This window comes from Trichechus manatus, unplaced genomic scaffold (assembly GCF_000243295.1).
Source record: "Trichechus manatus latirostris isolate Lorelei unplaced genomic scaffold, TriManLat1.0 scaffold00213, whole genome shotgun sequence".
In the NCBI taxonomy this organism is placed as follows: domain Eukaryota; kingdom Metazoa; phylum Chordata; class Mammalia; order Sirenia; family Trichechidae; genus Trichechus; species Trichechus manatus.
This window is the reverse complement of record NW_004444149.1, coordinates 2,983,691-3,009,028: the sequence shown is the minus strand read 5'-3', so window position 1 is coordinate 3,009,028 and position 25,338 is coordinate 2,983,691. Positions and strand designations below refer to the sequence as shown.

General features: G+C 39.2%; 1 protein-coding gene across 1 annotated transcript in view; it reads right to left on the bottom strand.

Moving 5' to 3' along the window:
• The window catches only part of NUP210L (nucleoporin 210 like), a 115,969-nt gene that overhangs the window by 69,193 nt on the left and 21,438 nt on the right, over positions 1 to 25,338 (bottom strand). The window contains exons 10-13 of the mRNA XM_004388580.2: positions 24,550 to 24,690; positions 5,296 to 5,433; positions 4,676 to 4,831; positions 2,265 to 2,463 (exon numbers count right to left, since the gene is read on the bottom strand). Coding sequence (XP_004388637.1) covers positions 2,265 to 2,463; positions 4,676 to 4,831; positions 5,296 to 5,433; positions 24,550 to 24,690 — 634 coding nt within the window. The remainder of the gene's footprint in view (positions 1 to 2,264; positions 2,464 to 4,675; positions 4,832 to 5,295; positions 5,434 to 24,549; positions 24,691 to 25,338) is intronic.

The window sequence follows — 25,338 nt, the reverse complement described above, 5'->3', positions numbered from 1 at the left end:
CAGGGACTCTCTGTTGTGTTCCCTGTCAGGGCGGTCATTGGTGGTAGCCGGGCACCATCTAGTTCTTCTGGTCTCAGGCTGATGAAGTCTCTGATTTATGTGGCCCTTTCTGTCTCTTGGGCTAATACTTACCTTGTGTCTTTGGTGTTCTTCATTCTCCTTTCCTTCAGGTGGTTGGGACCAATTGATGCATCTTAGATGGCTTCCTGCAAGCTTTTAAGACCCCAGATGCCACCCAGGAGTCCGTTTACTGTTCTTGTATGCATAGCTAAGGTGTCCAGGTTGTCAGTCTTCGAGTACGTGGTGCAGGCTCTCACCTACAGTCCTATTCAGGCAGGGCTATGTAGGGGTGTTTGGAGCAGCACCGGTATCTGGCTGCAGTAGAGGTTTATGTGCTGAGCAAGGTAGGGGGCTGACAGCTATTCCTGAGTGTCTGGGTTGAAGGTGTGTCCCTGTACCCTAGAATGTGTAGGTGAGTGGGTTTTGCAGCCGGACTTTGGGTACCCAGTGCCGTTGGCTGTAAGGACTAGGAGGCACCACTTATTTTTGGATCCCTGACATGGGTGGCTAAGTGGAGTGGGTGGATTTACTGTCCTTAGGTCACTGATGTGGGTAGGTGAGGACCCTGCTTAATGGGCAGTGTGGTGTCAAATATCACGAATCTGCCACTCCCCCTCAGCTGTTGCAGTTGAAAATAGGCTTCAGGTATATACCCTGTTGTACTATGGTAATGAGGGCCTACGCTGTTGAAATGGGCCCACAGAGTTCTAGGCAGGAGTGAAAGGCATTCAAAGTCCATGGAACCCTTGTGCCTGTGCCTAGGCAAAGGGGCTGTGACTGCCCTGAAGTCCCGGCTTCAGGGAGCTGGCAGATTATTTTTTCCTTTTTGTTATTTGTTTGTTAATTTGTTCCCTCTCCAAAGCTAGGAGAATGGCTCAGGGTGCATGGTGGGTCCCACTTCTGGCCCAGGGGGCAGTGGCAATCGCTGAAGCCGGACTGGGACTGGAGCAGAGAGGGGAGGGGATGAAGAGGAGAGAGGTACTTCCAAGAGGGGGAAGGGTTATTTTGATCCTGCACGGTAGGTTAGATGCTTGCACTTAACTTTCGCAGATCCAGTGCCGCTTCCCCTTGGTTCCGGAGGCTTGTGCAGACTCTCTGCCGTTCAATATCTCCTGATGTAGAAAACACATACCAAGTGCCACTGCTTGCCTCAGCCCGCGTGCTCCGGCCAATCCAGCCTGCAGGGTGCTGGCTAGGTCAGGTCTGGCAAATCCTGGCTGCTTCTGAACTGTCTCTCCCTCCTGTTGCTGCTCAGTCTGACTCCTCAACTTTGTCTTTGATGTTCAGGGCTCCTAGACTGTCATATATAATTGATTCACTTGTTTTTTGGGGTCTTTGTTGTAAGAGGGACCACAGGAAGTGTCTCACTACTCCGCCATCTTGGCCCTGCCTCCCCTCAAAATTTTTGAGCAGGAAAAGTAACACTGAAGTTGAGCTTCAGGAAGATCCATCTGGTACCGTGATTATCAGAGGGAAGAACAGTTAGGAGGACATTCTAATAACCTAGCTGAGAGATAATGAGAGTCTAAATTAGGAGAGATATCATGAGAACAGAGGAGAGAAGAGATTTGTAAGAGATACTACGGCAGCAAGGGCAAGGGAGAAGTCTCAGTTGATGCCAACCTTATAGATGTGCTGTGAGAATTAAATGAGTTAATATATAAAAAGTATTCAGAACAACAACCGGACAATAGTAAACACTAGGTATATGTTAAATGCTACTACTACCATTCTTACTGATGGAAAAACAATAGATCAGGATCAAATATGAGGTTCAACAATAGGAGACAATGTTGATCTTCATGGATAGTTTATTTGTATTCTCCTTCTTATCAGAAAAAGATCTTTTATCTTTTAAATACATTTTTAAAACAATTTTTTATACACCTATTAAATGGCATTACATTCCTCTTAGAGGTATGGTATACATATTAAAGAAAGAGAGGAAAAGGCTGGAAACAGAAGACTTAAATATGAGCAGAAAACTGATATTGTGCAGTCACAATGAAACCCTGAACATGTTATTTGATTTCTGTATCTATGAAATGAAAAGTATAACACCTACTACAAGACAGGTGACAGAATAAATAAAAGTAAAGAACAGTAACAGGTAAATTTAGACTGTTATTTGTGGTTCCTGAATTGACAATTTGTCCCTTAATTTAAAGACGGAGGAAGGATAAAAATAAAAAGCCTACTCTTACCTTCTTTGAGAAGAGTAAAGACTCCTTGCTTATCCATGTTGACATCCAAGGATAAATGAGAGCAGTCTGTAAACGCAATGGCCTCTTTGGTCTCCTTATTTGTATGATACATTGCAATGGGGATTTCTATAGTCTGGCCAATCTCCACATCAGCATGAAACGGTAACAACTCCACTTTGTTCAGTTTCAGGACATATATCTGGAGGGAAAAAAGCAATTCATCTTTCAAGAAAGTTATGTTAGAAAAAAGAAATCATTCCTTAAATATTTAGAAACATACACAATATTACAAGGCACTGTGTGAGGTGCTGAACATGTCTCTCTTTTTATTCCTTAGTCAATTGACTTCTCTCAAGAATCTACCACCATACAGCAGGGGTCTGGCAAACTACAGCCAGCTGTGCACAACCTGTTTTTGTATTGTGAGCTAAGAACCATTTCTAAAGGGTTGTAAAAAACAACAAAGAAGAATATGGGACAGACCATTACGTGGCTGTGAAGACTAACATGCCTACTATCTTGCCCTCTCCAGAAGAAGTTTGCTGACCTCTGACAGAGAGCACTCCTCTTCCCTAATGTCTTTTAATTTACCTTTTTTGTCACCTTCTATGTGTCTTCTTCTGGTCCCTCTTCCTCAGCCCATGTATCTTAAAGTGACACATACTACGCTGGGTCCATCTTCTCATCTTGCTCTTCCGGGGAAATTTTATCCGGTCACAAAGTTTCAACAACCAACCATATGCTAATAACTACACATTTTTATCTCCAGCCTTAGTTTTTAAGTTGAACTTCAGACCCTTATTTCCAGTTACAAACATCCATCTGGATGATCCATAGATAAGTCCCGTTAAATATATCCCAAACTGAACTCATCATTCTCTCCCTTTTCTTGGGTTTTCTATCCACTCAGCAGCCAAAGCTAGAAACCTCCAGAGCATCTCTATGTCTTTAAATCTTTCACTTGGATGCCTAACTGGGCATCAAATCTCATTAAATCGACCTCTGAAACAACTCCCAATGTGTCCCCTTCTCTCTATTTTCAATACTGTCTCACTAGTTCAGGCTTAGCTGGTTAGGCTTTCCCTTTCTCCCTTCAATCCACTCGAGTCTATTAGTCTACACCACCAGCCATCTTTCAATCCTCCTCCTCTTATTATTATACCTGTTACTATCTGATTACAAAAATAATTAAAAAACAAAAAACCAAACTCATTGTCATCAAGTTGATTCTGACTCACAGCCACCCAAATTAAAAATAAGTAGACTGTACATATTATAGACCTCACCATAACATAGATCTTACCATATTACTGACCTGCTTCAAAGCCTGTGATAGCTCCCTACCGTCTTACAGGAGGTATCGACAAACTTTTTCTGTAAAAGGCCAGTTAGCAAATATTTTGGGTTTTGCAGGCCACACAGTCTCTGTCACTACTACTGTTGTTGTGGTGCGAAAACAGACATAGACAATACATAGACAAATGGGAGTGGCTGCGTTCCAATAAAACTTTATTTTCAAAAAAAAGAAGGAAGCAGGGTTTGGCCCACAGGCCTTATTTTGCCTCCATCCTTCAAAGTCTTGTTCAAGTTCCCACCTCTTTCATGATAATCTTTGACTACTCCTTCCTACAAGGATTCTTCTTTTATAAGCTATAATTATCGCTACAATTCAACTAGCTCTCAATCATATACTACTTTAAAATTATATCATTTCCTTGAAATGTTCTTTAACGTTTCATGTGAATACATCTTCCTAATAGACTTTGGATTTTTAAAGGTAGGGATGATATGCTATACTTCTTTCAATTTCCTATGACAGATGCCTAGTATGGTGCTAAGTACCTAGGAATTACTTAAAAAATGTGCACTTAACGGTGGTAAAATGCGAAGTCCTGCAGGGAACAGCAACATATATTACCATATTCTAACAGTGGAAGAAAAATAGGAAAACGGTTATATAATATAGCAAAGAGAGTTCTCAATCTTTTAGAAAGAAGATTGACAAACAAAAACATGAGACTGGAAATAAAGTTAACATAAAGTCGTTTCAAAGATCATATGTATGATAATAATAATGAAAATAGCTAACACTTAGTACCGAATATACGCCAAGCATTGGGGTCGACATCATCTCATTTAATTCTGACAATAACCCCTTGCGGTGGACACTATCATTATCCCTGTTTTAGAGATGAGGACACAAACATAGAAGTTAAATCACTGGCTATTAAGTGATGCAGCATTCAACCCACATCAGGAATATTTAGGGAAAATGTACTTCCAAAATGATTTTGAGCATCATTTTTAAAAAGCCAATTTGGACTGGAGATTTTTTTAAAAATATGGTACTGTACTTAAAATATAGGTAGCAGTCTCAGGGTGAGAAAAAGGTTTTTTGGAGAGGCATTTACCTTAGTTTCTCCGTATCGAATTGGATTTTGTACGTCTCTGGCCAGAACAGTGCTGTTCCCCCTGACCTGACCTGCCGTCACCACTCCTTTCGTGGTTACCATGGCAACCGTTTCATTAGAAGAGGTCCAGGTGAAGTTGCCACTACCACCCTCTACCTGTGAAAAAGCGTAACCTTGCATTTGATTACCATGGAAACAAAAATGGAATTTAAGTGAAAAAGTAAAATTTGGCCGGTGAAATAAAGTTCAGGAAATAATAAAACGAATAAATTATTTCTGGACTCGTTAAGAAACTGAGCAGCTATAGCAAAGTAGCCAAATGGGCAAGGAAAATACTAAAGGAAGATTAAGTAATAGTAGTATCTCAAACTGTCAGGAAAAAAAGAGCAAAAGGGAACTTGACAAAAGTTTATAAAACTCACAAGGGAAGGATATATGGAAGAGAGACAGAAAGTCTTGCCACAGATAACAATATTCAAGAGCATGACTTGGTTGTTACCAAAAACTGAGCTATCCTATTAGGACTCCGGGGAAATAAAATTTAACATTAAACAAATTTTAATAAATTAAGCTATCAGGGAAACTGACTCTGTGAATTCTCACATTATAGGATATCATACCTGTACTTTATAGCGATATAACATTCCCATAGGATGGTAAGGAAATGCCAGAAAGTTGGGTGTAAGCTTGATGGGAAAATAAATCTTCACTTCTTGCTGATGTCTGATTGGAAATCTCATAGGTTGACTACTTTTACTCTATAAGGGCAGAAAAAAAGAAGTAAAACAGATTTTTATAAGGACTGTTCTTACAATACGCATTCATACTCAAAGCATCAGCAAAATGGCTATGCTAATGAATTCCTCAACTGGTTTCTACGTATGAAAGAAATAAAGAAATAAATATTCCTATTCATTAGAGCAGCACATCTACTCTGGTTCAATAATGCAAGAGATTTTGCTAGACCTAAAATAGGTACTATAATCAGGGAGAATAGTAAATAAAAATTTCCTGAAATAAAAGAGAGTTTGTTGCCATGAGTCAGAGACTGGAGAAACCCTGGGAGTATGTCCCACAGATACCCTTTTAACTCAGTACTGAAGTCACTCCTGAGGTTCACCCTTCAGCCAAAGATTAGACAGGCCCGTAAAACAAAATGAGACTAAATGGGCACACCAGCCCAGGGGCAAGGATGAGAAGGCAGGAGTCATCAAGAACTAGGAAATATTTTTCATTTGACTTTAGGAAATCTTAAACCTTTTTTTGGACTAGGTAGCAGACATGGTTGGTGCCCTATCCAATAAACCAAACTTGTCGAGTTGATTCCAACTCATAGTGACCCTATAGGACAGAATAGAACTGCCCCATAGAGTTTCCAAGGAGAACCTGGTGGATTCAAACTGCCAACCTTTAGGTTAGCAACCATAGCTCTTAACCACTATGCCACCAGGGTTTCCAACAGTCACTGCTAAAAAAAGTCTTGCTTACAGGAACCCAGTTTTGTTCACATTCAAGGCTATATCCTTCAAGAGAGATACGGGTTCTTCCCTGCCTGAAAGGGGTAGACCTTAATCTGTCTATGTTAATCATGGGAATTCCATTCCCCTTGCTGTACTTAGTAGCATGCTGGTGGCGCAGTGGTTAAAGTGCTCAGCTGCTAACTGAAAGGTTGGCAGTTTGAACCCACCAGCCCCTCCACGGGAAAAAGATGTGGTAGTCTGCTTCCATAAAGATTTATAGCCTTGGAAACTCTATGGGGGCATTTCTACTCTGCCCTGTAGGGTCTGTCTGAGTTGGAATTGACTGGACAGCAGTGGGTTTCTGGGTTTTGCCGTACTTGTTTCTGGAAAGGGCATGTTTAACATTATTCTGCCCATTGTGGTATAAAGTCTGCTAGAGGACTTGTACAAGGTGTTTGCTTTGCTCTTGAAAAGGGACTCAAATAAGAAACATTCTCTTCTTAGGCCTTTAGGTGTAATGTGAGTGTGAAACATTCAGTGCTGAAGCAGCCATACTGTGATTATGAGGGGGTATGTCTAAAAATAAAATCCAGTACACTGAGAGGGACAGAACTCAAAGATGGCAAAAAAAAAAAAAAACCACTGGGATCTTGATGACACCACTGGGCTTTGATTAAGCAGCCCTGGAACGACCATACTTTTAGACTTCTTGTTATGTGAGATAAATCTCCTATTGTTTAAAAAAGGGATCTATCATGTAGCAACCAAAATTAACTAAGTAATAAAAAAAATAACTATAGTTTTTCCTTTACATGCTAGGCACTGTCCTAGACCCTGAAAAAATCTTTAAGAAGACGTGTTATAAATCGTAACCTTGTAAAAATCTTGAATATAAAAACTAAAGCAAAAAGTCTATAAGCATTCTGGGAGAAAAAGCATTGGTCATGGTGGAGTCATATCAATTATGTATTTGACTTAACTTGGGTGTATTCGACTATATCTGGAAGAAAGGAAACCAGAGAAAAATCACTGCTAGCGAGTGGATTCCGATTCATAGTGACCCCATAGGACAGAGTAGAACTGCCTCATGGGGCTTCTAAGGAGCAGCTGGTGGATTCGAATTGCTGACCTTTTGGTTAGTGGCCAAGCTCTTAACCACTACCATCACCAGGGAAACAGGGAAGGGAAGAAGAAAGGAAAGGAAGGAAGGAAGGAAGGAGACATAAAACTATTCCATTCAGTGAGTGTGTTTTTCTAGTCTAGATAAGGAATGCAATCAAGCCCACAGCAGTTAATGATGTTGGCAAAATTTATGGGAAGAATATTGGAATGATTTTAAGAGTTTCTCTATCATTAGCAAAGAAATAAAACCAATTAGTCTAGAACCGAGGCAAGTATGTGGTGAGGACTTCAAGAATATCCTTGAAGAAGAAACCAAAAAATTAATTGAGGGCTACAGAGAAATGTACTAATATTTACTTTTTAAACTAATTTTAGAATCTGACCTCTGTGTAAAATATGATTCCACTCTACCTAAAAAGGTAGGAGAATCTGGCTGGCTTCTGACCTGTCTATATGATCAGAATACAGTGAAGCAAAGTCTACAGAGTTTCACTGAAAAACAGCTGTGATCTAAGAAGTCTATACCCAGTCAAGTTGTCACTTATGTTAACGACTACAAAAAGATATTCTCAGCTATATAAAGACTCTGAAAGTATACCCTTTCTAAAAAAAAATCTCAATGAATCGCTTTTGTGTGGCCTTTCTTGTCATGGTCTTGTGGCTTCTGGTGGGTGACTGGGTGGGAACATGCTAGTGGGGTGTGTGGCGCCCTGGCGAGGGGGTTGGTTGGTTTTGCAGTCCTGCTAGGCTTGGATGAGCCATCTGAGGGGTGGGAAGAAGAGGATCTCACCACCACCAAGGAAGAAGAGCCAAGAATGGAATGTGTCTTTGGACCCAAGATCCCTGTCCGGAAAAGATCTGGGAACCAGGAGGTGGAGAGAGAGAAAGAGAGAGCTGTTAACACTGGAGACCACGAGAAGCGGTGGCAGAGAAACAGCAGCAGGAAAGACTGACAGGAGATGGCACAGTGTGCTTCCTGGCCCACAGAGCAAGAAAGCTGAGTACCTTTGGGTCAAGGCTTACTGGTGGAGTGGGGTGCCTCTGGGCACTTATTGGCAGAGCTAAAAGAGCTCTGTAATACTTGCCTGAGCAGGGCAGAGGCCAAGGGGCCAGAGAAAGAGTCTGTCCTGATGGAAGAACTGTATCCTGAGTGTTTCTGAACCTGAATTGTAACTTGCTACTTCACTAATAAACCCATAATCATGAGTATTGTCTGTGAGTTCTGTGTGGCCATTGCAATGAATTATTGAACCCAGCAGAGAAGTAGAGAGTGCCATGGGAGGGATGGTTGGTGTCAGAATTGGTAAGAATGGCAGATAGAGGAGGCATGTCTGACCTCCGCCTCATAGGAATCAGCCTTGGGATGTTGATCTTGGTCCTCCTTCCGCCTTTTGAAGTTAGAGGAGGTCAGGTGCTGCAGAAGAATTCTTGCAGAAGAATTCTAACCAACCAAAGTATGCATCAAAATAAAGAATAAAGAATTCAAGATTAGGAAGCTGTGCTATAAAATGACTGAAATTCAGCATTTAAGCACAGGCCTAAATAATTATTATATTTGTGGTTTCAAAACAATACAAATATTATTAAGGACGAAAGAGCAGATACATGATGTTAAAAATCAAGAACTAGAAGATGGGAAGGGAATGGATAGAAAATAAAAGCACGTTTATTTTTAATGTAACATTGAAAAAATATTTGTAACAAAATATGATAGAAGGTTGCTAGCCTTTAAATTTTTTAAAATAGTTCTTCTATGTCACCATGAAAAGAACAACAGTCCAATACAAGAATGGGCAAAAGATATATAGATAGGCAATTGACAAAAAAAGAAGAAGAAATTCATAGGACTAAAAAATTTGATAAAATGTTCAACCTCATTAGCAGTCAAAGAAATGCAAGATAAAACCAAAAAATAACTCTTTTTTTCCGCTTAGGAAATAGGTAAAGATTTAAAAGAAATACAGTGTAACAATAAGGGTTCTGGGGAAACAGATACTGTCATACATTGCTGGTAGGAGTGCAATTTTGTCCTATTTATTAAAAGTCTTAAAATTGTTCCAACTCCAGGAAGATGGAGTAGCTTGTATTGGACTAACCCTACTGAATATAACAATTAAAAATTCTAGACAAAACATAAAAACAACTATTTGTAGGGCCTGGAGAGTGACCAAGAGTAGGCAGAAATTGGAGAGGATTCAACTCTTGAAAGAAAGGAACAGCACTGGACGAGACTGACATTTATACAGCTTTTCCCCGAGGGCACTCCTCAGGCTGCCCGCTATAGGGTAGCTAGAACTCAAGGAAAAGCCTCAGTCTTTATTGAGTTGTCAGAGGATGGAGTTTGAGGTTGCCAGAGCAACTGGCAATGAAGGGAGAAAATCCTAGAAAGGAGAGCCATGGTGGGGGAGCCCAAAATCTGCATGTAAACTTCTTTGAATTCTTGGCTGACTCCTAAGCTATACACACACAAGGGAGACTTCAAGAAGCCTGCTAGAAAGCAAAAAATTGAGCAGCGATTTCAGCTGCTGCCCATCAGAAGAGAGAGAGTTTGGAGCTTGAATTCTGCCAACTTAGAGAGGCTTGGTAAACACGTTGGACTTACCACTGAAACCCCGAAAGGGTTGACTTAGGAGTAAACATTATGTCCCAGGACTAAGTATTTGCCCAAAAACAAAAGGCAAAATCAAAACAAACCTGCCCCAACGAAGTATGAAACCAAGCTTCCTTATCAAAATATGCTGTTAAGAAAATGAAAATGTAAGCCATAGACTGGAATTAAATATTTGCAATACATGTATCTAACAAAAGACTCACATTCAGAGTAAATAAAGAATTCCTATAAATCAACAGTAAAAAACAAACAATCCAAATTTTTTAAATGGGCCAAAGACTTAGCTGACAATTCACAAAAAGGATATACAAATGGCCAATAAGCAAATGAAAAGATGGTCGACATAATTAATAATCAAGGAAATCCAAATTAAAATCACAATAAGATTCTGTACCCATTACAATGGCTAAAACAAGAAGATTGAATAAAATAAAAAGGCTGAAATAAAATGTTAGCAAGGATGTGGAACAACTGGAACACTCACAAGTGCTGGGAGAAGTATAAAATGGTACAACCACTTTGGCAAACTCAGGAGTAAACACTGTGTCTCAGGACTAAGTATTTTCCTTCAGCGCAGATTGCGCCTCAACGTGAAGAAAATGAAAATCCTCACAACTGGACCAGTGAACATTATGATAAATGGATAAAAAAATTGAAGTTGTCCACTGTTTCATTCTGCTTGGACGCACAATTAATGCCCATGGAAGCAGCAGTCAAGAAATCAAATGATGTAATGCATTGGGCAAAGCTGCTGCAAAAAACCTCATTAAAGTTTTAAAAAGCAAAGCTGTCACTTTCAGGACTAAGGTGTGCCTGACCCAATCCATGGTCTTTTCAATCACCTCGTATGCAAGTGAAAGCTGAACAATGAAAAAGGAAGACGGAAGAAGAATCGAGGTGTTCAAATTATGGTGCTGGTGAAGAATACTGAATATACCATGGACTGCCAAAAGAACAGAAAAATCAGTCTTAGAAGAAATACAACCAGAATGCTCCTTAGCAGCGAGAATGGCTCTTGCCATTCACTTACTTTGGACACGTCATCAGGAAAGACAAATCGCTAGAAAGAGCATCCTGCTTGGTAAAGCAGAACGTCAGCAAAACCAAGGGAAACCTTCAGTGAGATGGACTGCCACAATAGCCACAACAATGGACTCAAACGCACCAACGATTGTGAAGATGGCGCAGGACCAGGCAACGTTTCGTTCTCTTATACGTAGGGTCACCATGAGTTGGAGCTGACTTGACAGCAGCTGACAACAAATTCTAGTGTTATGTCTTTCATGCTTTATAATGACAAATGCATAAAAAATAAGTATAGATTTATGTTACAGGGCACATGATGTATAAAGATATCATTGGTGATAACAAAAACATAAACAAACAGGAGATGGGGAGAAGCAGTATAAGAACAGAGTTTTTGTATGTTACTGAAGTTAAGTTCGTATCAATTAACACCAGGTTAGAAATGGGAAGTCCCTGGGCGACGCAAACAGTTTGCGTTCAACTACTAACCTAAAGGCTGGTAGTCTGAACCCAGCCACTGGCACTGTGGAAGAAAGGCCTAGAGATCTGCTTTCATAAAGATTCAGCCAAGAAAACCCTATGGAACAGTTCTACTCTGTAACACATGGGGTTGCGATGAGCTGGAATTGACTTAAAGGCATTGATTTTGACTTTTTATTTTTTTGCTACAAATGTAAGATGTCAAAAGTAATCCTCGTGTTAACCACAAGGAAAATATCTAAAAGGAAATAAGGATGGCTCATTACAAAAAATCAACAAAACACAAATGTTGTCTGTGTTGGAGAAAATGAGGAGCAAAGAAGGTATAAGACACACAAAAAACAAGTAACAAAATGGTAGAAGTCCTTCCTTATTGTGAATGTAAATAGACTAAATGCTCCAATGTAGAAGCAGTGAGTGGCAGAATGAGTTTACAATAAAACAAAAAAACCATGATTCAACTAATATGCTGTCTATAAGAAGCATATCTTAGGCTCAGAGACGTAAATAGGTCGGAAGTGCAAAGACAGAAACAAATATTCCATGCAAACAGTAAACAAAAGAGAGCTAGGGTGGTAACACTGATATCACACTAAATAGACTTTAAGTCAAACTCTGTTAAAAGAGACAAAAAAAGGACGCTGTATAATAATAAAAGGGTCAATTCATCAGGAAGACATAACATTTATAAACATATATGCACTTAACATCAGAGCCCTAAAATATGCAGCAAACATTTACTGACAGAACTCAAAGGAGAAACATCTGAAAATTCTACAGTAACTGCTGGAGACTTCAATATACCACTTTCAATAATGGACAGAACATCTACAAAGAAGATCAGTACAGAAATAGAGGATTTGCACAACGACTAGACCTAACAGACATACACAGAACGTGCCACCCAACAACAGCATGATATACACTGTTCTCCAGTGCACAATGATCATTCTCTAGGATAGACCATATGCTGGGTCACAAAGTAAATCTCAATAAATTTAAAAAGACTGGAATTATACAAAGTATCTTCTCCAACTACGATGGAGTAAAATTCAAAATGAATAACAGAAGAAAAACTAAATATTCCACAAATATGTGGAAATTAAACAACACACTATTAAACAATCAGTGGGTCAAGGAGGAAATCAAGAGAGAAATCAGAAACTACTTAGAGGCAAATGAAAGCACAACATATGGGACTCAGTGAAGGCAGTGCTCAGAGGGAAATTTATAGTGGTAAATGCCTACATTAAAAAAGAAGAAAGATGTCAAGTCAATAACCTAACTTTATAACTTGAGAAACTATAAAAAGAAGAACAAACCAAACCCAAAACTACCAGATGAAGAAAATAACAAAGATCAGAGCAGAGATGAATGAAATAGAGAATAGAAAAACAACAGAGAGAATCAATGAAATCTGAAGTTGGTTTGTTGAAAAGATCGATAAAATAGACAAACTTTTAGCTATAAGGACAAAGGAAAAAGAGAGAGAAGATGCAAATATCTAAAATCAGAAGCAAAAGAGAAGACAGTACAACAGACTCTAAAGAAATAAAAAAGATCATAAGAGAATACTGTGAACAATTGTACGCCAACAAATTAGATAACCAAGATGAAATGGACAAATTCCTAGAAACACATAAACTTCCTACTTTGACTCATGAAGAAATAGAAAATACCAACAAACCCACAAAAGTAAAGAGATTGAATCAGTAATCAAAAACCTCTCAACCCAACAAAGAAAAATCTTGAACGAGATGGTTTCACTAGGGAATTCTACCAAACATTTATAGAAGTGATTCTAATCCTCCTTAAACTTTTCCAAAAAACAGAAGAGGAGGGAATACTGCCTAACTCATCCTATGAAGGTAGCATTACTCTGATACAAAAGCCAGACAAAGATATCACAAACAAAGAAAACTACAGACTACTATCCCTTATGAATACAGACACAAAAATTCTCAACAAAATACTAGCAAAGTGAATCCAAAAGTGTATTAAAAGCATTATACACCATGATCAAATGGGATTTATACCAGGAACACAACAGCGGTTCAACATCAGAAAATCAATCAATGTAATACACCACATTAGCAGACCAAAAGAAAAGAACCATATTATCATCTCAATTGACAGAGAAGGCATCTGACAAAATCCAAGACCCTTTCATGATAAAAGCACTCAACAAGCTAGGAACAGAATAGAAGTTCCTCAATCTGATAAAGGGAGATTTATGAAAAACCCACAGCTAATATCATACTCAATGGGGAAAGAGTAAGAGATTTCCCCTTGCGATCAGAAACAAGACAAAGATGTCCACTCTCACCACTGCTATTCAATATTGCTATTCAAAGACCTAGACAGGGCAATTTGGCAAAAAAGAAATAAAAGGTATCCAAATCGAAAAGGAAGAAGTAAAAGTAACCTTTTTTGCAGATGACATGATACTATATATACAGAGAGCCCCAAAGAATCCGCAAGAAAGCTACTGGAGCTAATAAATGAATTTAGCAATGAATTCAGTGGCAGGATACAAGGTCAACACACATAAATCAGTTGGGTTTCTATACATTAGCAATAAGCAAACTGAAAAGGAAATTAAGGAAACATTCCATTTACAATGCCATCTAAAAGGAGAAAAAATACCTAGGAATAAATATAACCAATGAAGTGAAAGATCGTACACTAAAAAATATAAAACATTACTAAAAGAAATTAAAGAATATTAATTTAATTAATATTGTTAAGATGTCAATACTACCCAAAGTAATATATAGATTCAATGCAATCCCCATCAAAATTCCAACAGCTTTCTTTGCAGAAATGGAAAAGCCAACCCTCAAATTTTTATGGAACTGTAAGGGGCCCCAAATAGCTAAAGCAATCTTGAAAAAGAAGAACAGAGTAGGAGGACTCATGCTTCCTGATATCAAAACATACTATAAAGCTATAGTAATCAAAATAGTTTGGTACTAGAACAATGATAGATATATAGACCAATGAATTAAGAGTCCAGAAATAAACCCATACATCTATGGTAACTGATTTTCAACAAGGATGGTAAGTCCATTCAACAGGATAAGAATTGTTGTTAGATGCGTCCAGTCAGCTCCGACTCATAGCGACTCTGTGTACAACAGAACAAAACACTGCCCTCTCCTGCACCATCCTCATGATCATTGTTATGCTTGAGCCCACTGCTGCAGCCACTGTGTCAATCCATCTCATTGAGGGTCTTCTTCTTTTTTGCTAACCCTCTACTTTACCAAGCATGATGTCCTTCTCCAAGGACTGATCCCTCCTAATAACATGTCTGTGATGATTAAGACTGTGTCAGCTTGGCTGGGCCATGATTCTCATAGTGTTTTGGCAGTTGTATTAATGTTGTGGTCACTTCCCTGTTGAGATCTGATACATGATCACCCTCATGATGGGATCTGCTGTGAGTAGCCAATCAGTTGAAGGAGAGTTTCCTTGGGCATATGGCCTGCATTGAGTGTGGGCGGACATTCTGGCAGGGCTCAGGGGCTTTTGCTTCTTCTGGATCCTGCAGCTGGCTCCTGTTCATCTGACTTCTGGTTCTTGGGACTTGAGCTAGTGGCTTACCTGTGGTCTTGCCTGTCACTCTTGGGGTTTGTCAATCTTCAGAGTCTGTGAGCAATAGCCCTGCTTTCCAACCTGCTGATCTTGGGTTTGCCAGCCCCTGTGGCTACGTGAATCAGGAGAAGCCTCTATCCTGATCCATGGACTGGGGACATTCCAGCCTCTACAACCATGTGAGCCATTTCCTTGATATAAATCTCTCTATATATACATATTTATACACTTCACTGGTTTTGCTTCTCTAGAGAACCCAGCCTAAGACAATGTCGAAATTATGTGAGGTGTAGTCTCGCCATCCTTGCTTATAAGGAGCATTCTGGTTGTACTTCTTCCAAGACAGATTTGTTCATTCTTTTGGCAGTGCATGGTATACTCAATATTCTTCCTCAATATCATAATTCAAAGGCACCAATTCTTCTTCGGTCTTTCTTATTCATTGCCTAGCTTTCACATGCATATACAGCAATTGAAAACACCATGGCTTGGGTCAGGTGCGCCTTAGTCCTCAAAGTGACATCTTTGCTTTTTAACACTTTAAAGAGGTCTTTTGCAACAGATTTGCCCAATGCAATGCATTGTTTGATTTCTTGACTGCTGCTTCCATGGGTATTGATAGTGGATCCAAGTAAAATGAAATCCTTGACAACTTCAATCTTTTCTCCATTTATCATGATGTTGCTTATTGGTTCAGTTGTGAGGATTTTTGTTTTATGTTGAGGTGTAATCCTTACTGAAGGCTGTGGTCTTTGATCTTCATCAGTAAGTGCTTTAAGTCCTCTTCACTTTCAGCAAGCAAGATTGTGTCATCTACATAATGCAAGTTGTTAATGAGTCTTCCTCAAATCCTGATGCCCCTTTTTTCTTCATATAGTCCAGCTTCTTGGATTATTTACTCAGCAAACAAATTGAATAAGTATGGTGAAAGGATACAACCCTGGCGCACACCCTTCCTGACTTTAAACCACGAAGTATCTCCTTGTTCTGTTTGAACGAATGCCTCTTGTCCTCATGAGCACAATCAAGTGTTCTGGAATTCCCATTCTTCGCAATGTTATCCATAATTTGTTACAGTCCACATAGTCGAATGCCTTCGTGTAGTCAATAAAACACAGGTAAACATCTTTCAGGTATTCTCTGCTTTCAGCCAGGATCCACCTGACATCAGAAATGATATCCCTGGTACCCCATCCTCTTCTGAATCCAGCTTGAATCTCTGGCAGTTCCCTGTCAATGTACTGCTACAGCCGCTTTTGAATGATCTTTTGAATGAGCAGAATTTTACTTGTGTGTGATATTAATGATATTGTTTGATAATTTCTGAATTCGGTTGGATATCCTTTCTTTGGAATAGGCATAAATATAGATCTCTTCCAGTTGGTTGACCAGGTAGCTGTCTTCCAAATTTCTTGGCGTAGACAAGTGGGCACTTCCAGCGCTGCGTCCATTTGTTGAAACATCTTACTTGGTATTCTGTCAACTCCTGGAGCCTTGTTTTTCGCCAATGCCTTCAGTGAAGGGTTAAGAATAGTCTCTTTAATAAATGGTGCTGGGACGACTGGATTTCCACATGCAAATGAATGAGGCTGAACCCATACCTCATACCACATATGACAATGAACTCAAAATGGATCAGTAACCTAAATATAAGAAATAAAACCATAAAATTATTAGAAAAAAATATAGTGGTAACGCTTCAAGACATTTTTTTCACAATGTATTCTTAGATGTGATACCAAAAGCAGGAGCAACAAAAGACAAAATAGATAAATGGTATTTCATCAAAATTAAAAAAAATTGTGCATCAAAAGAGTTTATCAATGAAGTGAAGAGACAATCTACAGACTGGAAGAAAATTTTGGGAACCATATCTCTGACAAGGGTTTAATATCCAGAACACATAAAGAACTCCTACAGCTTAACAAGTAAAAGACAAACAACTCAATCAAAAAAATAGGCAAACAACTTGAATAGACATTTCACCAGAGAAGATACACAAACGGCCAACAAGCACATGACAAGATGCTCAACTTCATTAGTCATTAGGTACGTGGAAGTCAAAACCACAGTGAGATATCACTTCACTCCCTCCAAAATGGCTACGATAAAACGAAACAAAACAATGGGAAACAACAAGTGTTGGCAAGAATTTGGAGAAACTGAAGCCCTTATCCATTGCTGGTGGGACTGTAAAATAGTACAACTGATGTGAAATACTGTTTGGCAGTTCCTCAAAAACTTAAACATAGAATTACCATATGATCCAAAATTCTACTCCTATGTATACAGGTAGTCCCCAGATTACGAACGAGTTCCACTCCTAAATCTGTCTTTAAGTTGTATTTGTACCTAAGTCAGAACAGTTAGGTATGGTTCGTATCTAACGTCAGTTAGTCAATTGTTTGTCTTAGTACATTGTGTACCTTTCTATGTATAAAAAACATTAAAGACACACTCCCAGATACACTAAAACATCTTTAACATAATAATACTGTAATAATAAGGTTATGATGCGCGTTGCAAAGTAGCGCCCATTTGTTAATTACGAACAATTCTATGTACCTTGAATTTTTAATAGGCTTTACAGGGGCTGGTTTGTAAAGGTAAGTTGGATGTTCGTTACCCTGGGACTGCCTGTATTCCCAAAAGAACTGAAAGCAGGAATGCAAACAGATACTTGTACACCAACTCTCACCGCAGCACTAGCCCAAAGGTGGAAACAACCTAAACGTCCATCAACAGATGAATGGATAAACACAATGTAGTATATACAAAAGATGGAATATTATTTAGCCATAAACAGAAATGAAGTTTTCATGCATACTATGACATGGATCAACCCTGAAAACATGCTAAGTGAAATAAGTCAGACACAATAGGACAAATATTGTATGATACCATTTATACGAAATATATAGAACAGGCAAATGTATAGAGACCAAAGTTTATCAGTGGTTACTAGGGGCGGGGCGGGGGGAGGGAAAGTCATTGCTTAGGGGGCACTGAGTTTCTGTTAAGGATGATGGAAAAAATTGGAAACAGAAAGTGATGATGGTTGCAACATGATGAACATAATTAATGTCACTGAATTGTACATGTAAAAAAGTGTGGAAAACGATAAATGTTTTGTTATATTTATTTTTACCACAATAAAAAATTAAATATTAAGGAAATGGAGAGCTCAAAAATACTAAGAAAAAAGAAGAAACAAAAAAAAATTAATGATATGACATACATTTGTTGGTGGGAACGTAAAATAAAATGGTACAGCCATTCTGGAAAATAGTTTGGCAGTTTCTCATAAAACTAAACACGCGCTTGTCATATGTCATGGATTGAATTGTGTCCCCCTAACATATGTCAACTTGGCTGGGCCATGATTTCCAGTAGTTTGTGATTGTCCACCATTTTATCATCTGATGTGATTTTCCTATGCGTTGTAAATCCTGTCTCTATGATGTTGATGAGATGGGATTAGCGGCAGTTATGTTAGTGAGGCAGGACTCAACTTACAAGATTGGATTGTGTTGGGCCAATCTCTTCTGAGATATAAAAAAAAGAAGCAAGCGGAGAGACAGGGGGACCTCATACCAGCAAGAAAGCAGCACCGGGAGCAGAGCACATCCTTTGGACCCGAGATTCCTACACAGAAAAGTTCCTAGACCAGGGGAAGATTGATGACAAAGACCCTCCTCCAGAGCCGACAGAGAAAGCCTTCCCCTGGAACTGGCAGCCTGAATTCAGACTTCTATCCTGCTAGACTGTGTGAGAATAAACTTCTCTTTGTTAAAGTCATCCACTTGTGGTATTTCTGTTAGAGCAGCACTAGATGACTAAGACGTCATATGATCCAATAATTGCACTCTTGGGCATTTATCTTAGAAAAATAGACACTTATGCTCACATCAAAACCTGTACGTAAATGTTCAGAGCATCTTTACTCATAATAAACAAAACCTAGAAATAATCCAATGTCCTTAAACAGATAGATGGTTAAGCAAACTCCAGTACACCCATACAGTGGAATACTACTCGTCAATAAAAAGGAATGAAATATTGACGTACAACAATTAGGATGGATCTTAAGGGGATTATGCTTGGTGAAAAAAAGGCAACAGCAAAAAGTTACATACAATATGACTCCATTTATACAACATCCTTGAAATGACAAAGCTACGGAGAAGGACAGATGGCAGGTAACAGGGACGGGGTGGGAGGAGTGAGTATGACTATAAAGGGGTAGTATAGAGAATTTTCTTTGTGGTGATGGAAGAGTTCTATACCATGATGGTGGTGGCTGTTACATGAATTTATACATGTGCCCAAATTGCATACATGCGAATGCATGTAAACTCTGGTGGAAGCTGAATAAGGTCTGTAGTTCACTACTAACAGCATTGTACCCATGCCAATTTGTTGGTTTTGATACTGCACTACAGACATATAAGATGTCACCATTGGGGGAAGGTGGGGGAAGGGTTCAGGGGACCCTAAAGGGAAACCAGAAAATACTTAGAGGCAAATGAAAATGAAAAGTACAACATACCAAAACTTATGGGACTCAGTGAAGGCAGTGCTCAGAGGAAAATTTATAGTGGTAAATACATATGCATATGTGTATACATATATATGTATACATAGCTTTATTGACATATAATTACTACATAATCATACAATTAACTCATGTAAAGTATATAATTCAATGAATTTTAGTACATTCACAGAGCTGTGCATCCATCCCCACAATTTTTAGAGCATTTTCATTGCCCCGAAAAGAGACCCCACACCCTTTAGCTGTTACCTCCCAACCCTCCAATCCCCCCAACTCTAGGCAACCACTAATACACTTTCTGTTTTTATGGAGTTGCCTATTCCGGACACTTCACATAAATGGAATCATACAACACGTAGTCCTTTGTGACTGACTTCTTTCACTTAGCATAATATTTCAAGATTCATCCATGTTGTAGCATGTTATCAGTACTTCATTTCTTGTTACTGCCGAATAATATTCCATTGTATGGACATAACACAAGTTATTTATCCATTCATCAGTTAATGGACATTTGGGTTGTTTCATCTTTTTGGCTAACATGAATAATGCCGCTGTGAACATTCACGTACAAGTTTTTGTGTGAACATGAACATATGTTTTCAGTTTTCTTGGGTATAGAAATAGAAATACTGAGTCATATGGTAACTCTATACTTAAACCTTAGATGCCAGACTGTTTCCCAAAGCAGCTGTACCATTTGACATTCCCACCTGCAGCATATGAGGGTTCCAATGTCTCCATGTTCCCACCAACACTTGTCTTTGTCTGCTTTTTTCTATTTTAGTCATCCTAGTGGGTATGAAGTGGTATATCACTGCGGTTTTGATTTGCGTTTCCCTAATGACTAATGATGTTGAGCATTTTTTCAAGTGCTTATTTGCCCTTTGTATGTCTTCTTTGTCCTATGCGCTGTTTTTGCAACCTCCTGTGAATCTACCATAATTTCAAAGTAAGAAGTCAAAAAAGTTATTAATAATAACTCTTCCTCCAAAATGGTTAAGTGCTCCAGTATATTCAATAAAGATTTCTTCCAAAATTTAGATAATACACAATCCCCATATTATCCCCAAAGAGAGTAAAAAGATGATTATCGAACTCTCTTAACTAGGTACCAAGGAAACAAGGAAAACTCAAGATCTGTCTCTAACCTCACTGAATTCAGAGTACAGTGGATGTCAATTAAAATCTCCGACCAAATGTGAAATTGATAAACATTAGGATTAAGACAAGAACATCAAAAATATTAAGTTTTAAAAAGAAGTGTGAGCTTAGATTTTAAAACAGAATACTTTTTAAAAAGCATGACCTGTGGGACTGAAGAGAGATTCCAGAAATAGGGTTCAGCTGAAGAAGTACTGTAGCAGTGGATTAAAAAAAAAAAAGTGTATTAAATATTGTTGCAAAAACTAAACATATTTTAATAATGAATGTAGATGCATACTTGACACCAACCACCATTCATTCATTTAACAAATGTTTATTTGTACCAACTATACTTTAGGCATTTCATTAGATGCTAGTGAAAAAGTTGTGAACAAGGCAGACACAGTCCTTACTCTCAAAGTTTACCATCTGATGAAAGAAGCAAATACTAACATTAAAATACGATGACAGTTATGTCCTGGGAAGCACAGGGCGCTATGAGAACGTACAGAAGGGGAAAGTATGCCTGAGGAACTGATGTTTAAGCTGGGACTTGTCAGCTGAGTTGGGAGAAAGTGTTATACACAAAAGGAACCACATTTGTTTAAAAACAAAAGCAAAACAAAAATAAAACCCAGAGGCAAAAAGGAACAAGACATTTCCCAGAAACTTCAGTTCAGTGTGGTTGAAGCATAAGAAGGGGAGAGCGACGAGGTCTGAGGCTGGAGAAGATGTCAGAGGACCACCACCCAGCTGGAGTCACAGACTCAGACACCTACAGGCAGCAGGCAGATGACAAACTGGTGTATTAAGCTGGATACCAATTAACAGGGAGCGGCTGGAAAGTACAGCCTAAACGGGGCAGCCACTATCAGTGTGAGCTGACTGTTGTCAGATCTTCAGAGGATCCGACATCTTGGGTTTTGTTTGAAATTTCTCAATTAAAAAGAAATTCACAGGCCAGAATAAAAAGCAAGACTGTGAACCAAAACAGTCTGAGGGCCAGCAGTTTGTGATCTGTCAAAGAGAGTCCTATAAAACCATGTTGGTGTTGTTGTTAGGTGCCGTGGAGTCGATTTTGACTCATAGCGACCCCATGTGACAGAGTAGAACCGTCCCATAGGGTTTCCCAGACTGTAATCTTTATGGCAGCAGATTGCCAGGTCTTTCTCTCATGGGGCAGCGAGTGAGTTCAAACCGCCAAGCTTTTCAGTTAGCAGCCAAGTGCTTAACCAGTGTACCACCAAAACCAAACCAAACCCGTTGCCGTCGAGTCGATTCTGACTTATAGACACCCTATAGGACAGAGTAGAACTGCCCCATAGGGTTTCCAAGGAGCAACTGGTGGATTCGAACTCCTGACCTTTTGGTTAGCAGCTGACCTCTTAACCACTGCACCGGGGTTCCAAAGTGTAAACTTTATCTTAAAATCAATGAGAAGCCACCAAAGGATTTTAAACACAGTCATTTTTGTAGTTTTCAGAATATCACTTTAGCTAGGGGCAAGACTGGTTAAGAGCTTGACCAGTAGCTGAAGGGCTGGCGGTTCAAACCCACCCAGAGGTGCCTCAGAAGACAGGCCTGGCAATCTGCTTCTGGAAGGTCACAGCCTTGAAAACTCTATGGAGCACAGTTCCACTCTGCGACACTTGGGGTCGCCATGAGTCAGAATTGACTCTACAGCAACCAACAACAACAACAGGGGCAAGACTGGAAGCAGATGAGTTTGGAAGTTACTGTGACAATCTGGGTGAAAGGTAGCAGGAGGGACAGTAAGAAATCAATGGATTTGAGAGACATTTAGAAGCAGAATTGATACGGAATTTAATAATGTACCGAACACAGAACGTGAGGGAGAAAGCGGAGGCAAAGATGATTCTCAGGAGCCTATCTTAAATAAATGGGTGAAAGGATCACCGGGAAAAGTGCAGCTTTCAGACAGGGAAGCAGTTTGGTGGGCTTTTAAAAATCAGGATACTTGTATGTTTTGGAGGCATTGGAAACTGATTCATTTTTTTTTTTCCTAATAAGCACTAATAATTTTTACTGAAAAATACTACATATTTTTCTTCTTCCCTAGTAACCACTAATAAACTTTGGTTTCTGTATATACGCCTATTTCACATACGTGAGATCCTACAGTACTTGTCCTTCCTGACTGACTTATTTCATGTTGTAGCATGTATCTGGACTTCTTTTTTCTTCAGGGCTGAGTAATATCCCACTGCACGTACAGACCACATCATGTGTATCCATTCATCTGTTGATGGACACTCAGGCGGTTTCTACCTTTTGGCTACTGTGAACAGTGCCGCAATGAACACCGGTGTGCAGGTTTCTGTTTGAGTTCCCGCTTGCAATTTTTTCTTTTTCTTTCCTTTCTCAATTACCAGCTTTCCTGTCCCCGCCTGCCTTCCTGTCCTTGCCCCTGGGCTGGTGTGACCACATTTAGTCTCGTTTTGTTTTATGAGCCTGATCTTTAGATGAAGGGTGAACCTCAGTAGTGACTTCAGTACTGAGTTAAAAGGGTGTCCGGGGGCCATATTCTTGGGGTCTCTCCAGTCTCTGTTAGACCAGTAAGTCTGCTGTTATTTTTTTTTTGGTGAGTTACACTTTTCTCTAGCTCTGTCCGGGACCCTCTGTTGTGATCCCTGTCAGAGCAGTCGGTAGTGGTAGCCAGGCACCATCTAGCTGTATGGCACTCAGTCTGGTGGAGGCTGTGGTAGTTGTGGTCCATTAGTCCTTTGGACTAATCTTTCCCTTGTGTCTTTAGTTTTCGTCATTCTCCCTTGCTCCAGACACAGTGAGACCAGTGGAGTATCTAGATGGCTGGTCACAAGCTTTTAAGACTCCAGACGCTACTCACCAAAGTAGAATGTAGACCATTTTCTTTATAAACTATGTTATGCCAGTTGAGCTAGATGTTCCCGAGACCATGGTCCCCACAGCCGTCAGCCCAGTAATTTGGTCCCTCAAGGAGGGAAACTGATTCATTCTTTATCCTTTACCCACTAATTCCATTTCTGCTATTACTACACCACATGGAAATAAATCAAACGGAAAAAAAATTAGACAAAGATACTCGGTTATGCCATTTATAATAGCAAAAAACTGGAAAAAATGCAAAAGTTCAATACTGGGGGCATGGCTAAACACACTGGCATATTAACCCTTTGACTATTTAGAACAAAAGGTAATCTATGCGGACCTGATGACACACGGAAATGTGCATATGAAATAACTTAAAAAAAAATTTTTTTATAGTTGTAGTTTAAATGAAGTTTACAATTCAAGTTAGTCTCCCATACAAAAATTTATACATACATTGTTATGTGACCCTAATTGCTCTCCCCATACTGCGACAGCACACTCCTCCTTCCTACCCGATTCCCTGTGCCCACTCAACCAGCTCCTGACCCTCTCTGCCTTCCCATCTCACGTCCGGACAGAAGCTGTCCGTTTAGTCTCTTGTATCTACTTGAGCTAAGAAGCACACCCTTCACGAGTATCATTTTATGTCCCACAGTCCAGTCCAATCCCTGACTGAAGAGTTGGTCTCGGAAATTGTTTTTGAAATAACTTTTTTAAGGAACCCCAAACGATGTGTACAGAATGAACACAATTAATGTTAAATGTAGATTAGGATAAAATTGTAGATTAGAAAGCAGATTAGAATTCTAAAGTAGATTAGAGTATCTCCAAAATTCTTTTGGACAGGTATAAATTACTGAGTATATTGTTTATCTATCAATCAGTTGTTTTTTTTTTTAATTTTGTGAAAGATAAAGGTATAGGTCATATATCTTTGCTTGCAAATCAATAAGCCAGCCAAGCTTTGTGAGTGTTTTTAGGATACAAATAACCTTTTAATTCCTACCTGGTAAACGACAGAAGTCAGGGATGCATTTATCACTGTCACCCCATCTCTCAGGGCTTTGACAACATGGTAAGATCCGTTAACTGTGGTTAGTTGCTCTTCAAAGTACTCCTTTGGAAACTCATGTGTAATCCTGAGATTCTGAAAATCAGCCCAATGGTAACACAAATCGCAAGAGATGTTTTTTCACCAAAGCCATATACCGAGTACAGAAATCCAAAAAAGCATAGTGGGGGAGAGTTGGCTACGTATGCAGGAAATAAAGAAATAAAAACAAAATATCTGCTCTCCCTTACTGAAATTCTAAATTTGGAAGTTGCAATTTTAAAATGGTACTAGCTTTAGAAAGAGAAATTAATGGCAAGCAATCAGGAATAGAAAGAGCCAAAGTTTATACAGATTTTAGTGTAATTTGTGCCAGTCCGTAAGCTGACGATTCTAAGGGGAAAAAATGGAAGCTGGAGGATAAGTACAACATGTCACATCTGACATGTGCGTTGCGACTCTCATCACTACGAGACTGTGGTGAGCGTCTCCCCTCCAAAGTGGAATCACTATTGCTCTCCTCAACTACTTTCTATAATTGTGACTGAATTACATTTTTGATTTCTGGTTTGGCATTCCTCAAGGACAGGACTATTGAATAATTTAAAAAAAAAACCAAAAAAGTACTAACTTGCATTTCTAAAGGTAAAAGCTGGAAACAAAAGAAGACTTTCTAGCCACAAAGATGGCCCACTCAAGGAGTTATCCATACAGGGGATGAGAAGAGTACAAAGGGGAGACTCA